The sequence below is a fragment of the Cebus imitator genome, unplaced genomic scaffold (genome assembly GCF_001604975.1).
Source record: "Cebus imitator isolate Cc_AM_T3 unplaced genomic scaffold, Cebus_imitator-1.0 Scaffold486, whole genome shotgun sequence".
NCBI classification, from domain to species: Eukaryota; Metazoa; Chordata; class Mammalia; order Primates; family Cebidae; genus Cebus; species Cebus imitator.
Window position 1 is genome coordinate 2,072,959 of NW_016107801.1, and position 14,931 is coordinate 2,087,889.

At 56.6% G+C, this 14,931-nt stretch overlaps 2 protein-coding genes across 5 annotated transcripts in view; one reads left to right on the forward strand and one right to left on the reverse strand.

Moving 5' to 3' along the window:
- The window catches only part of REXO4 (REX4 homolog, 3'-5' exonuclease), a 13,035-nt gene extending 10,772 nt beyond the window's left edge, over window positions 1-2,263 (forward strand). Inside the window, exons 7-8 of the mRNA XM_037732962.1 lie at window positions 467-541; window positions 1,259-2,263. Coding sequence (XP_037588890.1) covers window positions 467-541; window positions 1,259-1,378 — 195 coding nt within the window. The 3' untranslated portion in view covers window positions 1,379-2,263. The remainder of the gene's footprint in view (window positions 1-466; window positions 542-1,258) is intronic.
- Window positions 2,264-2,430: 167 nt separating this feature from the next.
- Window positions 2,431-14,931, reverse strand: part of STKLD1 (serine/threonine kinase like domain containing 1) — a 30,177-nt gene continuing 17,676 nt past the window's right edge. For 3 of the 4 annotated variants that reach the window (XM_037732964.1, XM_017513132.2, XM_037732965.1), the window contains 12 exons: window positions 13,109-13,227; window positions 11,773-11,936; window positions 11,025-11,155; window positions 10,272-10,355; window positions 7,587-7,703; window positions 6,300-6,440; window positions 5,188-5,316; window positions 4,400-4,528; window positions 4,180-4,308; window positions 3,359-3,499; window positions 2,980-3,059; window positions 2,431-2,688 (listed from right to left, as the gene is read on the reverse strand). In XM_037732964.1, the coding sequence (XP_037588892.1) occupies window positions 2,599-2,688; window positions 2,980-3,059; window positions 3,359-3,499; window positions 4,180-4,308; window positions 4,400-4,528; window positions 5,188-5,316; window positions 6,300-6,440; window positions 7,587-7,703; window positions 10,272-10,355; window positions 11,025-11,155; window positions 11,773-11,936; window positions 13,109-13,227 (1,454 nt within the window). In that variant the 3' untranslated portion in view covers window positions 2,431-2,598. The remainder of the gene's footprint in view (window positions 2,689-2,979; window positions 3,060-3,358; window positions 3,500-4,179; window positions 4,309-4,399; window positions 4,529-5,187; window positions 5,317-6,299; window positions 6,441-7,586; window positions 7,704-10,271; window positions 10,356-11,024; window positions 11,156-11,772; window positions 11,937-13,108; window positions 13,228-14,931) is intronic. The other variant, XM_037732963.1, reaches the window with a different exon arrangement.

Sequence of the window (14,931 nt, forward strand, 5' to 3'; positions counted from 1 at the left end):
TTTTTTGAGACGGGGTCTTGCTCTGTCACCCACGCTGGAGGAGTGCAATGGCACGATCTCAGCTCACTGTAACCACTGCCTCCCAGGCTCAAGCAGTCCTCCCACCTTGGCCTCCCAAGTGTCTCAGACTACAGGCATATGCCACTACCCCTGGCTAATTTTTATATTTTTTTGTAGAGATAGGGTCTTGCTGTGTTGCCCTGGCTGGTCTCAAACTCCTGGCTCAGGTGATTCTCCCCTGGCCTGCTCCCTTTATTGGCTGATGGGGTATATCACCAGCCCATCATGCTAAAAAAGAGGTTGCAGCTTGTAGCTGCCACCCTAAGTGTCATGAGCGCCTCTGCTGAGAAGCAAACTGTAGGTCACTTGGGTGGGGGTTCAGTAGCCAACCCCTCCCTGGTTGGTGGGGTGACCCTGTGTGGGCAGAGACTGCAGAGGCCCCCACACACCTCCTCCCCCTTTGCAGAGTGGAAGGCCGTCTCTGAGACTACTTTCAGAGAAGATCCTTGGGATCCGGATCCAGCAGGCGGAGCACTGTTCGGTGAGTGTGTCCTGGGGAGTCCTCGGGGTTTGGGGCCGTTTCTCACCTGGAACCAGGTGCGAGCCACCTGACGCAGACATGGGGGAGGTGGGGCCTGGGCACATACTTTTCCTACAAGGCTATTGGTCCCCAAAAAAATTGGCAGAGCAGAGATGGATTTTTGATCAAATTCTGAATGTGCACATTTAACGAATTAACACTTAACACAAAAGAACTACCACATTCTCATTATTTGGAGAAAAAGTCGCCACATAATTACAAGGCTCCCCCGACCCTGACCCCGACCCCATCCTGCCCTGACTAGTCCTGCCAGCAGCTGGCTCTGCCGCGGTGGAGCAGTCGCCACCTGCAGCGTGGCCTCAGCCTTTGGACCCTTTTCGCCTGTCTGCTTGGTCCTTGTGCCCCTGTGCCCAGCACCGAGCCTGCCATCACCCTGCATTCAGAAACCTAAAAAGGCAGCATGTTTGTTGCTTCTCCTCTTGGGGTTTCCCTTTCTTCTGGGAGGAGCGTCTGAGTCACAGAAGTGTGGAGACCATCAGGTCATTGCTCCCTCTGCTTCTTGCGTGTCCTCCCTCCCCATCCTGGTGACGTCTGGCAGCCAGGTCCACGTCTCACTCAGCATCTCCCTAGCAGAGTGGCTGGGCTTGGTCATTGCAGAGCTGACTGTGGACTATGGCTGTGCCTTGTCACCTGCTGGGATGTTTTCTTGTCGTCTAGATTCAGGATGCCCAGGCAGCAATGAGACTGTACATCATGGTGAAGAAGGAGTGGGAGAGCATGGCCCGAGACAGGCATCCCCTGCTGACTGCTCCAGACCACTGCAGTGACAACGCCTAGCAGCCCTGCCCTCTGCTGCTTCCGCCCTCCTACAGAGGCAGTGTGACCAGTCACAGGGACGGATCACATCTCCCCAGAGTGGCAACTTCAGAATCATGGCAGAGGGGCGTGGTGTGGGTGCTGCTGAGAGCATACTCCTCCCTCTTGACTTTGTGGTCTGAGACCTGGTCTTACTGTCCATGTGTGTTTGGGGCCAGATGGTGGAAGCCAGGATGTGGGCAGCACGGACTGCTGTGGGCACACCTGGCCACCCTTTACTGACTGCTGACCCCAAGGGCAAGGCAGGGATGGGACGTGTGGGCCGCCAGCCTGTATTATGCTGGCACCACGCATCTTTGGTGACTCACCCCGGGTGCTCAGCACCTTCCTCTTGGGGAGCCACATTTCCTCCTTTGTCTTAGGGGACGTAACGAGATCTGCCAGACTTGAGGAACCCAGCGCAGGTGTCTGCAGTCAGCTCCTGAGATACAGCTGGCCAGTATAGCAGTTGTCACATCAGGGGTGTCCTGTGGCCATTTGAACTTTGAGCCTTTGTCTAAATTGGCCCAGGTTTGGCTGGCAGGTCACCCAGCAGAGGTTTCTCCCCATGGCACAAGGACATGCGGCTCCATCGCCTGGGCACGGTGACCATGGTTGTTCTTGGAGGCCAGCAGATACGCTGACTGTGGGCTGTTTCAGCTGGAGAAGCTAGGTGGTGCAGCCGGTGGCATTCTTGGCTAGGCTGCAGTTAGAGGCTCCCCAGGAACTAGAGTCAGGAACAGCCAGTGGCACTGACAAGGAGATGGAGTCCAAGGCATTACTGGGGCACCTGACAGCAGGACAGAAAAGGCACAGACACGCCATGGATGTGATTTAAAATAAATGCAGATGTTTACTTTGAATGGAGCCTGTGGAGACTCAGTGTCATCTGTCATCTAGAATGGTCTGGAAGGACTGCCGTGTCCGGACTGCTGCCCCCTGACCCAGCCAGGGGTGAGGCTTACAGAGACTGCAGAATTAAGTACGCCACTGGCCAGTCACAGACTTTTGCCAGAGATGATTACGGGGGAAACTGGCCTTGGGCCTCTTTATTAGTCTCCTGAGAGGAGTGTGAGGTGTGCACGCTGGGCCCGGGCGACACTTCCCCCGACCCAAGGGAAACAGTGGCCCACGGGAAGGAAGGGCAGGGAGTGGGCACCCATGGAGGAGGGGCCTCTGAGGTGTCTGTCTTCTCTCCAGCATCAGGGCTGAGCAGCTTCCCCGCCCAGGGGGCTGAGAGAGGTGGCCGCCTCCAGCCTCAGGTGCACTTTTTTTGCATAAGAAACCAGCTCCTTGAAGGAAGAAACAGGCAGGTCAGTTTTCATGGACAGTGACTTAATCCACCAGTCATGGACAGGAAACTTTAGAGAGGTCTGATTACTCCTCCCGTTTAAGATTAATTTTGGCCCAGTCATAGAGATGGTCTAATAGGGAGGCAGGAGGGCAGTCTTGAAAACTACGTGTGGAGGTCAAAGTCAGTTCCATGCAAACATCTGTTCCAGGCCCCCGGATGTGGTGCACCCCGGCTGGGGGCTTCCACCTGGAGGGAGGCCTGGTTTGTTAAAGGCTCTGCTGTCACTCACCTGGCTGGACGTGAAGCGCTCCTTGATCTCCTGGACCAGGGCCTTCATGCCACTGGACACTAGCTCTGGCAGGATCTCCTCTGCAGGTGGAGCAGAGAAGGTTCTGAGGCCAGAGCCCCTCCCATGCCCCTTGCTGGGAGCCCCCAGGAGGATGAGGGTGGGTCGCAGTCCCCCTTGGGCTTGGCATGCACAGATCCTGCAGTTCCGGAGCCCCATGCACCACCCTCAGCCAGGACAGTCCCTGCTGCTTGGAAGATGCCAAATGAGTGGGAAGTTTCCGAGGGCCGAGAAGTGGGGTTAAGCCTGTCTTTCCTGTCGGGGAGTGGGGCACCTCTGACCGCTGGGCTCTGGGAGTTGTGAGGCAAGAAGGGGTTCTCACCGTAGGAAGCCAGGTGGACCAGCAGCATGGCCACGTTCTCCACCACCTCCGGGTCGTCCCTATGGAGCTGGTAGGTCTCCTTGATAAGACTGAGGCCGCTGCCACCCTCCTCCTGCACCACCACCTTGAAGGCTGCCAGCTCTGGGGGGTGGGAGAGAGTGGGTTCATGCCCCACTGTTCCCCTGAAAGGGAAGAACCTTCTGCCCAGGACAGGATGGATCACCCCAGAGCTGGGACAGGACAAGAGACAGCACCCAGGAGGCCCCATCAGCTTGGGTGGACCAATAGGCTAGCATGACCTGAACAGGACCACACAAGAGCAAAGGCGGCAGCCCCCCAGAGCCCAGGGGGTTCTTGTTACTCTGAGGAAGGTTGGGTAGTGCAGAGGTCGGGACCATCAGCCCGGAGTCTCCAGGCGCTCTGTGAAGGAATGAGCTGTGGATCAAGCCCTGACCGTGCTGTGCTCAGCGCTGGGCCCACCCTGTCAGCTGAGGAACAGGCAGGCTTTGTGTTGGGAATTGGAGACACTGTCTCCAGGGCTGTTTTGATCAGTCACGGTGTGCCCGCATGTTGGGAAACCTGTGCAGATGTGATGTGTATATGGACAGAGACAGGGTCACGGGTAGCATAACAGTTTATCAAGTGTGCGTGGAAGTCTCAATGGTGATTTCTGGATGACTGGACTTTAGATTGTTTTTAATTTATTTTCCTTTTTGATGTGTTGCTTCTGCTTTTTGGTTTGTGGCACCTGGCAGATGTAACTGATGGGGGCTTTTTGCCTCCAACTCTAGGTGGCAGTCTCGCCCTGTCCCCAGGCTTACCTGACACCTTCACCAGGCTGGCCAGTCCCTGGTAGGCACTGTTCACCAGCAGGACTCTGTCCTGGCACAGCCGGACACTCTGCAGGAGCAGCGCCACCACTTGTTCAAACTGCTGCTCCTTGATGCAGCCTGCAGAAAGGAGCCGGGCTGCCTTGTTCTTGTGTGCGTGGGGCCCACCCCCCACCACACCCCAGGGGCCCCGGGTGCCCATCCAGCTCACCCAGCAGGGACAGCAGCCAGAAGACTGCGCAGCTGGCTTCCGCCATTTCCGCATCCGCAGGGTAGGTGGCCAACACCTGGCTGATGAGGTCCGGGACCTCCTCCAAGGGACCCTTGTTCACAATAACAGCTGGAACCAGACAGGGATGGAAAGGGAACACCCAGGCCTTTGGTGTGTACAGGGGGGCCTTCCTACTCCCCATCCAGTAAGGACAACAGCAGAAATGGGATGGGGGAGGTCAGCTGTCCTCAGGGAGGGGAGGGGTTAGCCCAGGAAAGGTTCGGAGAATCCCGCGCTTTGGGTGCTAGCAGGGCTCTCGGGTTTCCTGGGCTCTCCAAGGTTTGGAGCCCTCTTTTTCCTGGGGCACTGGAATGCCAAGATGGGGTCTAGAGGAAGGGAAGCAGCACAGGCCGGGAGGCCCCCGATTGTGAATCAAAAAGCAAAACAGCATCCAGCACCACCGCCGCCCTCTGGGACCAGGACTGCCTGGGAAATCCCAGGATGTTTCCCTGGGCAGGAGGCACTTAAAATGGAAGGGTCTGCCCACTGGACAAGAAGTCCTGAAGTCCTGCCTCTGGCCGAAGGCCGTTCCTCCCCTGTCTTCCTGCTCCTTGATTTTCTTCTGCTGTAGTTTGACGCTCTCAGCCTTTCCCAGGCCATGGCTGTCCTGAATGTTTCAGGAACTGGACATGGAGGTCCCTCAAAGGCTCTTGGGGCAGTCAGGGAGTGGCTGGGGCAAGGCTGCCAGCCCTGGTGGGACAGCGGGACAGCAGGAGGAGGCCCCTCACCGTCCAGCAGGAGGGCCCAGAGCAGGCCCAGGCCGCTGACGCAGACGTCCCTCCTTTGGAGGGAGCTGTGCAGGTGCTCCAGGATGTGGTCTAGCAGCCCGGCGTTCTGCAGCTCCTCTGACACCGACTCTGTGGGTGGGCCAGAATCAGGGCCCCAGGGCCCCTCCCTCGAGGAAGCCTTCCTGCCTCTGTTGTCCTCGGGCACTGCAGTCCCATTTGACCTGTGCCTGCTCTGGGGCAGGTCTCATGCACTCGTGGAGCCCAGAACAGGAGGACATGGGACTGGCCCTAGAGGAATCTGTCCATCTCGTGGGCCACCGGTTCCAATAGCTGCCATCCCACTACCAGGCTGGGTCTGACCTCAGTAGCTTCCCATCCAGGGTGCCTGGCCCTGCCTCCTGGGCTTACAGAGCTGGCCTGTGCCTGCCAGGATGGAACTGTGACAGGGCCCTATCCCAGTAGGACAAGCTGACATCCATTTTGCCTTATGGTTCCAGCTGACCTCTGTTCCTAGTGCCTCCTTTCACTCCCAGAAGTAACATCAATGACGCATGATCAGTTGTCAGGTCTGTGCAGTAAAGAGGGTGCTGGGACCCAGCCCTGACCCCTGCTGCATGGGACTCAGCAGCTGTCCTTGGGCTCTCTCCAAGGACCAGCTTCCTGTTCAGGGAAACAGTGCCCACCCATCTGTGGGTGAAGGTGTGAGTGTTCCGTATGGCCCTCTCCTGCCCATGGTCCTGGCTGTGGCTTCGGAAGCCCACTGGGCCCTATGGAATGGAGACACACAGGGCATTTGCCCCCCAGCCTCCCAGAAGAGGCAGAAGGTGTGTGAAGTAGATGTCACTGGTGTGAAGCCCACAGCTGCGCCTGGCACGTCTGTAGCCAGAACCAGTGACTTTAAGCATGGAAGCTTGTCATCAAGATGGAAAAGGACTCAACCAGCATTTGGGGTGGCCAACTGAAGACAGCCAAATGCCGATGTGCATCTGAGGAGGAGGCCCAGCACTGTCCTGTCCAACCCACCTGTACCCCAAACCATCCCTTCCCGAGACCCTGGGAAGGGCTGTCCTGGATAGTGGGTGGGGCAGGAGGTGGCTGGCTGGCAGCCGCACCCTGGGTTGTGGTGATGGCCAGCAGGCTGTAGACCATGACCAGAAGCTGCTCCTCCTCAGGGTGGCTCCGAAGACATCGCAGCAAGGTGGAGGTGATGGCTTGGTTGCAGGGAACCTTAGCTTCCGGGTCAAGCACCAGCGCTGTTAGGATCAGAGGAAGACATCTGGGGTTAGCCCCACAGCTGGGGCATGCGGCCAGACAGACAAAGCTCACAGGCTGGGGGACAGCATCTCCACTTTGCATGAAGGAAACCGAAGTCTGCCTTGTTCTCCTGGCCCAGAGCAGGCCTCTGTGAATGCCTGTGGCCTGATGGAGTGAAGGACTGGAGGGGAGCCCTGCCTGGCTGGGCCACGGATCCTGGTCCCCTGGAGCTGGCCAGGCAGCACTGAACACAATTTCAACATTGCTTGGAACTCAAAACTTCAACATTGATACTAGAAATGTGGCCATGCATGATGGCTCATGCCTGTGATCCAAACACTTTGGGGGGCTGAGGCGGGAGGATCACTTGAGGTCAGGAGTTTGAGACCAGCCTGGCCAACATGGTGAAACCCTGTCTCTACTAAAAATACAAAAATTAGCTGGGTGTGGTGGCGGGCGCCTGTAGTTGCAGCTACTCAGGAGGCTGAGGCAGGAGAATCGCTTGAACCCAGGAGGCGGAGGTTGCAGTGAGCTGAGACTGTGCCACTGTACCCCAGCCTGGGCAACAAGAGCAAAACCCATCTCAAAAAACAAAAAGGAAACTAGAAAGGTAACAAAACACTTTTTGTTAAAAGATCAAATTTAATTCAACTTTTTTAGCAACCCAAAGTCTCTGGTAGGAGGCTCGGGCTCTCAGCTCCAGCCTTGCCCATCAGGGCAGTGGAATGAACTCAGCACTGCCCTCCTACCAGCCCTCTCCAGGGGACACAACCACCCTCCCTGAGGGTCACAGCAGAGGACCTCGGGTCAAGCTCCTCTCTTCATAGCTGGGAAACTGGCAAGAGCAACAGGAGCTTGTCCAGGGCTATGGAGCAGGCAAAAGCCAGGCCTGGGTGGGATCCACATCTCCAGGCTCCTGGCCTGTGCCGTCTCTGCCATCTGGGATAGGGTCCCATGGGCACAGAGGGCATGGACTGTCCGGAGGGTCAGATACCAACCAGGTAACAGGTGCAGGGGAACAAGAGAGCTGGGCCACCAGGAGCGTCTCCCCCACCTGCCCTGTCCCCGGTGCCCGCCTTGGCCCAGGAGACACAGCCACAGGGGGCAGTGGACAGCCTCCCAACCCCGCCCGACCCGATGCCCACCTTGACCCAGGAGGTGCAGCAGCAGGGAGCAGGCGCATAACTGGATGTCGAGGACCCTGTCGTGCAGCTCCATGGTTGTGAGCACCACTTCCACCAGCTCCGGGGGCCACGGTAGACCTGGCAGGACGGGCAGCACAGGGGAGATTCACTGTGGAGTCAGATTGAGGGCATATAGACCAGACCAGGGCCCCCAGAGGTGGGTGGGAGTCTGCAGGGCCCTTGGTGGGTGAATAGAAGAGGGAAGGACAAAGGATTGGCGCTAGCTCCGTGTAGTGTGTGCCATGTCTGCCCTGGGCGTCCTGCTCTGCTGCCCACAGCTCTGTGAAGTGGGCACTGCCGGGACTACCCTTGTGCAGATGAGGGACCTGGGGTCAGCGGGATGAAAGCATCTGCTCTCCAGCATTTGAACCCGGCCAGTCTACTCCAGAGCCCTTGGCTGCACCTGCCCTGAGGGTGGACATGGGTGGGCTCCGTCCACCCCACCACTGTGCCAGGAACTGTTGTGGGCTGGGGACTGGGTGCGGGGCAGTGGCCAGGCAGCCATCCCTCCACTGTAGGCTCACTAGAACAACAAGGAAGAAGTCCTGGCACCCAGAATGCTGAGCAAAGCAAGCCTGTTGCTTTTTTTTTTTGAAGACAGTCTCACTCTATCGCCCAGGCTGGGGTGCAGTGGCATCATCTTGGCTCACTACAACCTCTGCCTCCTGGGTTCAAGCAATTCTCCTGCCTCAGCCTCCTGGGTAGCTGAGATTATAGGCAGGCACCACCATGCCTGGCTAATTTTTATATTTTTAGTAGAGACCTTGGTTTCACCATGTTGGCCAAGCTGGTCTCAAACTCCTGATCTCAAGTGATCCGCCCGCCTCAGCCTCCCAAAGTGCTGGGATTGCAGGCGTGAGCCACCGCTCCTGGCTGCAAGCCCATTTCTAAGCAAGGCGTGGGGGGAGGTGTGGCTCCAGGTGGTGGGAAAGACCCACCCTTTGGGACGGGGCCCAACAGCTTCCCTGGTTTTCCCGGGGAGGCAAAAATCTCTCTTCCCAGGGACTCTGTCCTGGTCAGAGCTAACCTCCAAAAGGGGTCGAAGAGGAGGAGGGGAGGGAGGGAATGGTAAATGGCCCATATGAGGCCTCTGCCACCTCTCTCAAGGCCAGGGCTGGGCCTTATCACCTCTGAGGCCTGAGCCACTGCAACAAACCTCAGTGGATTCCTAATCCAGGTCTGATGGATAGATGATGGATGGGTGGATGTGTGAAGGTAATGTTCAGGCAGGTCAAAAAGGTCGAATGGAAAGATTTTATGAAAGCGGTTTTGGCACAAGCATTTTAAAAATTGGCCGGGTGCGGTGGCTCACACCTGTAGTACCAGCACTTTGGGAGGTGGAAACAGGCAGACCACTTGAAGTCAGGAGTTCGAGACCAGCATGGCCAACATGGTAAAACCCCATCTCTACTAAAAATACAAAAAGTTAGTCGGGCATGGTGGCACACACCTGTAGTCCCAGTTACTTGAGAGGCTGGGCACGACAATCACTTTAACCCAGGAGGGGGAGGTTGCAGTGAGCCAAGATCGCACCACTGCACTCCAGCCTGGGGACAGAGGAAGACCCCATCTGAAAAAACAAAACAAGAACACTGCTTTCCTCAACACTCTCCATGAATGAGCAGTAACAATCCTTTTGGGTTTTGTTTGTTTTTTGAGATAGGGTCTTCCAGGCTGGAGTGCAGTGGTGCAAGCATGGCTCACTATAGCCTCGATTCCCTGAGCTCAAGCAATCCTCCTGCCTCAGCCTCTCGAGTAGCTGGGACAACAGACATGTCACCACACCTGGCTACTTTATTTTTTGTAGAAATGGGGTTGCCGGCCGGGCGCGGTGGCTCAAGCCTGTAATCCCAGCACTTTGGGAGTCCGAGGCGGGTGGATCACGAGGTCAAGAGATCGAGACCATCCTGGTCAACATGGTGAAACCCCGTCTCTACTAAAAATACAAAAAATTAGCTGGGCATGGTGGTGCGTGCCTGTAATCCCAGCTACTCAGGAGGCTGAGGCAGGAGAATTGCCTGAACCCAGGAGGCGGAGGTTGCGGTGAGCCGAGATTGCGCCATTGCACTCCAGCCTGGGCAACATGAGTGAAACTCCGTCTCAAAAAAAAAAAAAAAAAAAGAAATGGGGTTGCCCAGGCTAGTCTCGAACCCCTGGGCTCAAGCAGTCCTCCCGCCTTGGCCTCTCAAGGTGTTGGGATTACAGGCACGAGCCAGCCGCCAGGGCATGCATTCTTAATAGGTGGGCGAGTTGCTGTGTAAAGTATTCACACCTTTGAACATCTAGGAATCTGTGCTACAGAAACATAAGCGCACAGATACACACCAGGGTGTCCATTCTAGTGCCATTTATAATAGTGGAAACAGCAACAACTCAGATACCCGTCATAGGGATAGTGGGGTAGATGGGATGTCTACGGCCCCATTAAAATCATGTGAGGGCTGCCACCCCACCCCTTCCCTGCTGTCTTCCCCAGGCAGATAGCAGAGACGTGGGATGCTTCTGGGAAGGCATGCACGCCTCCATGCTGCATGAAAGCAGCGGCAGGGAGAGCCCGGGGGGAGGCCAGCCTCAGCTCCCCACAGGCCGGGCCATGGGTCTGCCCTTCGTGGCGAAACTGGGAAAGGGGTGCGGGCTGGGGCCTACCTAGCTGATCTGCAGGCATTTTCAGAAACCTCTTCAAGGCCCTGAGCTGGACTTCGGGCCAGCTAGAGAAGTTCTGCATGACCTCTGCAGGGACAGGAAGGCAGGGGAGGGACCTTTCTGAGGACCAGGGCCTCGGGGCCTTGTCTCTGGGCATCACACTGGCCTGGCTGCTGTGTGTGCATCCCCTCCTGAGATCCACGGGTTCAGGACGAGAGGGAGGGGCTGTTACCATCCCACTTTACAGATGAGGCCACTGAGACCAAGTGACCTTTCCATAGTAGAACCCAAGCCTGTCTCGGAGTCCACAAATGGCGGAGCGCACTTTTGCTCATCCTGGGCACATGGGGGCACACAGGAAGTGATGCTGTGTGAGGAAGATGCCCCAGGGCCACTGTGTGCCAGCCAGGCTGTGGAAGCAAAAGCAGAGGGTTGTGGGAGGCCCGGGCAGTGACTAGCCATTGAGCTACAGAGAGGATTTGTGCAGCAGGAGCAGGGGGGAAACGGGTGGGGGCCAAGCTACGGAGATGGAGTTTGTGTTAGAGGTCGTTGGGAGCTATGGAGGGTATTTGAGCAGGGCAGCCCCCTGAGCAATGTGTAGGGATAGATGGAGGAAAACTGTTCCTACCCACTGGTTGTGCACGTGGAGCTAGGCCAGGGGCATAAATAATGAGCCTTCTGGAATGAAACAATAGGATGCCGAGGCCACCGAGAGGAGCTCCAGGGCACGCTCCCCCTTTGTGTCCCCAGCATCACCTAAAATGCTGGCCACGTTGCCTGCTAAGAGCATGTCGGTGAAGGACACAGGCAGCGTCTGTCGTTGCAGGGTTAGCGAGATGCAGGAGGACTTGAAGGAGCCGCTCACGAAGGTGATGTGCACCACGTCCCTAGCAGAGGAGCAGAGGGGGCTGAGTAAACCAGCAGCGCCCCTGCCTCCTCCCCGCGCGGCTCTCCCTCTGCCTCCTACTCCATCTCTAGTAAACCCTGCCTCTATTAAAAATACAAAAATTAGGCCGGGCGCGGTGGCTCAAGCCTGTAATCCCAGCACTTTGGGAGGCTGAGGCGGGTGGATCATGAGGTCAAGAGATCGAGACCATCCTGGTCAACGTGGTGAAACCCCGTCTCTACTAAAAATACAAAAAATTAGCTGGGCATGGTGGTGCGTGCCTGTAATCCCAGCTACTCAGGAGGCTGAGGCAGGAGAATTGCCTGAACCCAGGAGGCGGAGGTTGCGGTGAGCCGAGATCGCGCCATTGCACTCCAGCCTGGGTAACAAGAGCGAAACTCCGTCTCAAAAAAAAAAAAAAAAAAAAAAATACAAAAATTAGCCGGGCATGGTGGCGCGCGCCTGTAGTCCCAGCTTCTCGGGAGGCTGAGACCGGATAATCACTTGAACCCAGGAGGTGGAGGCTGTGGTGAGCTGAGATACCCAAAGTGCACTCCAGCCTGGTTGACAATGCAAGACTCTGTCTAAAAAAAAAAAAAAACCCGACCCTGAGCTCACTTTATCGTTATTCGATCTGAGGGGTTGATCTGGAGCATCAAGGGCAGAACGTTCTGGAAGGTTTCTGCATCCGGGATTTGCTTCTCCTCCATTGTCTTCAGGATGCCCTTCAGGCTGCCTGGGCTCTGGCGGAGGGACTTCCGCAGATGCATGGCTTCTGTGCCCTGCATGGAGAGGGGACAGCTCTGTACAATCCCTCAAGTAAACGGAAACTGGGCCCTGGCATGGGCAGAGGGTGAACAGAGACCAAGAGATCCAGGAGGAGACCAGGAGAGCCAGGTGGAGCCGCCACCTACAAGAATGCCCAGAGACCCCAGGGGCCCCGAGCTCTTCCATAAGAATGGAGTTTCAGAGAAGTCAGCTTGTTTCCTAGGGTAGAGTCCTGCCAAGAAATTCCCCGATCTAGACCCAGCCAGTGAGAGGGGCAGCATGCCCATTTCACAGAATATGACATGCCCGAGGTCACTCTGCCTGGGCTGGGGCTGGAGCTCAGACTATTTCCAGGATGTCACAAAGGCGGGAAGGCTCTCATTTCCCTGAGAGTTTTCCAAAGGAAGGGAGTACCAAGGTGCTTCTCAGAGGTGGAGTCTGCGGGTGTGGGAGAGCATGGGGAACCTGGGCCCAGCCAGGCGCCTGTGCTTTCTGGAGACCTCAGTGCCTGCACGTGGTGCTGTGGAGAAGGGAGCTTCCTTGTTTTGGGCATGGCAGGCCCTGGGGCCTGGTGGCCTGACTTCCCCACTTTGTCTTCTGCATATAGAGGATAAGAAGCAGCAGGCTAGATTTCCCCACCTCCCTGTAACCAGAGTGACCTCAGAGTGCTTGTGGGGCCAGTGGGGTCCTCTGCCTCTCCTTCCTGCCCACAGGCTATGGCCATGGTGCAGGGGCCCCAGCAGGGATGAGAGCAAGAGCTGCATGCTAAGGCTGTTCAGGAAGAGGGAAGGCACCTCCACACCAGCCTGGGACTTGTGCATGAGGCGGCCCGGGTGTGTTCGGGCCCATGCTGGGTTCCATTGCTTGCAACACCGTGCAGCCTTCACGTTCACAAGGGCACCTGAACTTGGCTTTTCTCCATCAAGAGTTAACGACACCATATGGAGGCGGCTTTGAGGGTTGCATGGGATCATCTGAATACTCCCACTGCTGTCGCCATCCTGCTAGGGCCCGCAGGTGCTGCATGCTGGGGGGTTCTGAGGAGGGCGGGCCCCCATAGGTGGTGGAGGAGGGGGCTCTGCACAGCCTGCAGAGAGCCCGGGGAAGGCAGGATGAAACCAAGCCTTCTCCCCAGGCCTGGGCATGTGGGGAGCAGCATGTGGGGTGTGGGGGAGGGGTGGCTCACATCCATGAAGGAGCAGCTGGTCATGTCCAGAACGATGCAGCCCAGGGACCAAATGTCTGATTTCTGGCTAAAGGAGAAGTTGAGGGCTTCGGGGGCCATCCAGGACTTATGAAAGGGATCTGTTGGTAAGAGCAAGGTGGGATCCCTGAGTCCTTTGTTCCCTGAGAGCAGGGGCTTGACAGAGTCACCCTGCCCAGTCCTGTACCCCCTTTGGTGGCCCCCCGAAAGTAGCTTGAAACACGAGCCCTGCAGGTCCTCTTCTCAGAAAAGGTGGAGAATATTAACTGGCGAGGAAGAGGCCCCGGTCAGCGGGAGCTTTGCATTGATCTGGAGCCACTGAGGCTGTCCGTCTTGGTGGATGCCCACCAGGCTGGCCCACATGCATGTGTGTGTCTCTGTGCCCAAGATGGCTGTAGAAGGAGTTGGAAGAGGCATGTGCCAAGAATGTGTGCACCCCTCTAAACTTCTTGCCCCTTCTAAATGTCAGGACCTTGGGCCAAAGTAACAGTTGCTCTGCCCTAGTTTCTAAACTGGAACCCCGGACAGGCAGGCAAAAGAGCAGGCTCCTCTGAGTCCATCAGTCCCTGGCTGGCCTCAGGCAGCCCCTCCTCCCCTGGACCTCCATTCCCCAGCCCATCAGTAAAGGGCTGGACTCCAAGGACCTGTGCCATCTGCACCTCCAGTTGAATCAACCATCTGCCCATCTGTCCACCCATTCATCCATACACACCCCCATCCATCCATTCATACATCCACTCACCCACCCACCTGCCCACGCACCCATCCACACACTTATCCATCCATCCATCCATCTATCCACCCACTCACCCACCTACCCACTCATTCACTCACTCACCCACCCACCCATCTGTTCACACAGCCACTCATCCATCCAATCGATCCATACACCTACTCACACATCCTTCCACACGTACCCACCCACCCATCCATCTTTCTACCCACTACCAATCCATCCACAACCCATCCAACCACACACCCATCCACCCATCCATCCATCTACTCACCTACCCACCCATCCACTCACCCACACACTTATCCATCCATCCACCCATCCACTCACCCACCTACCCACTCATTCACTTACCCATCCACCCATCCATCTTTCTACCCACTACCCATCCATCCACTCACCCACCCACTCACCCATCCATCCGTCCACTCACCCACACACTTATCCATCCATCCATCCATTCATCCATCCATCCACTTACCCACCTACCCACTCATTCACTCACTCACCCACCCATCCATTCCATTCATCCACAGACCTACTCACACATCCTTCCACACATGCATCCACCCACCTATCCATCTTTCTACCCACTACCCATCCGTCCACAACCCACGCACTGCATCCATCCAGCCATCCAACCACACACCCATCCACCCATCCATCCATCTACTCACGTACTCAGCCATCCACTCACTAACCCATGTATCCATCCATCCATTCACTGACCAGCCCACCCACCCACCTATCCATCCATCCACTTACCCACCTGCCCACCCACCCATCTACTCACCCACACACTTATCTATCCATCCATCCATCCATCCATCCATCCACTCATCTACTCATCCACTCACCTACCCATCCATCCACCCATCCATCCATCCATCCATCCTACCACTCACCAAATCGCACACCCACCCATCTATGCACCCATCCACCCATTCATCTTCTGTTTACCAAGAACAGAGTGCAACCAGCGACTGCCGCCCTAGGACTCTGGACTCCTCCTCTGTGGCTGCTCTCTCCAGCCCACTTTGTCTGGCCATCTTTTTTTTTTTTTTTTTTTTTT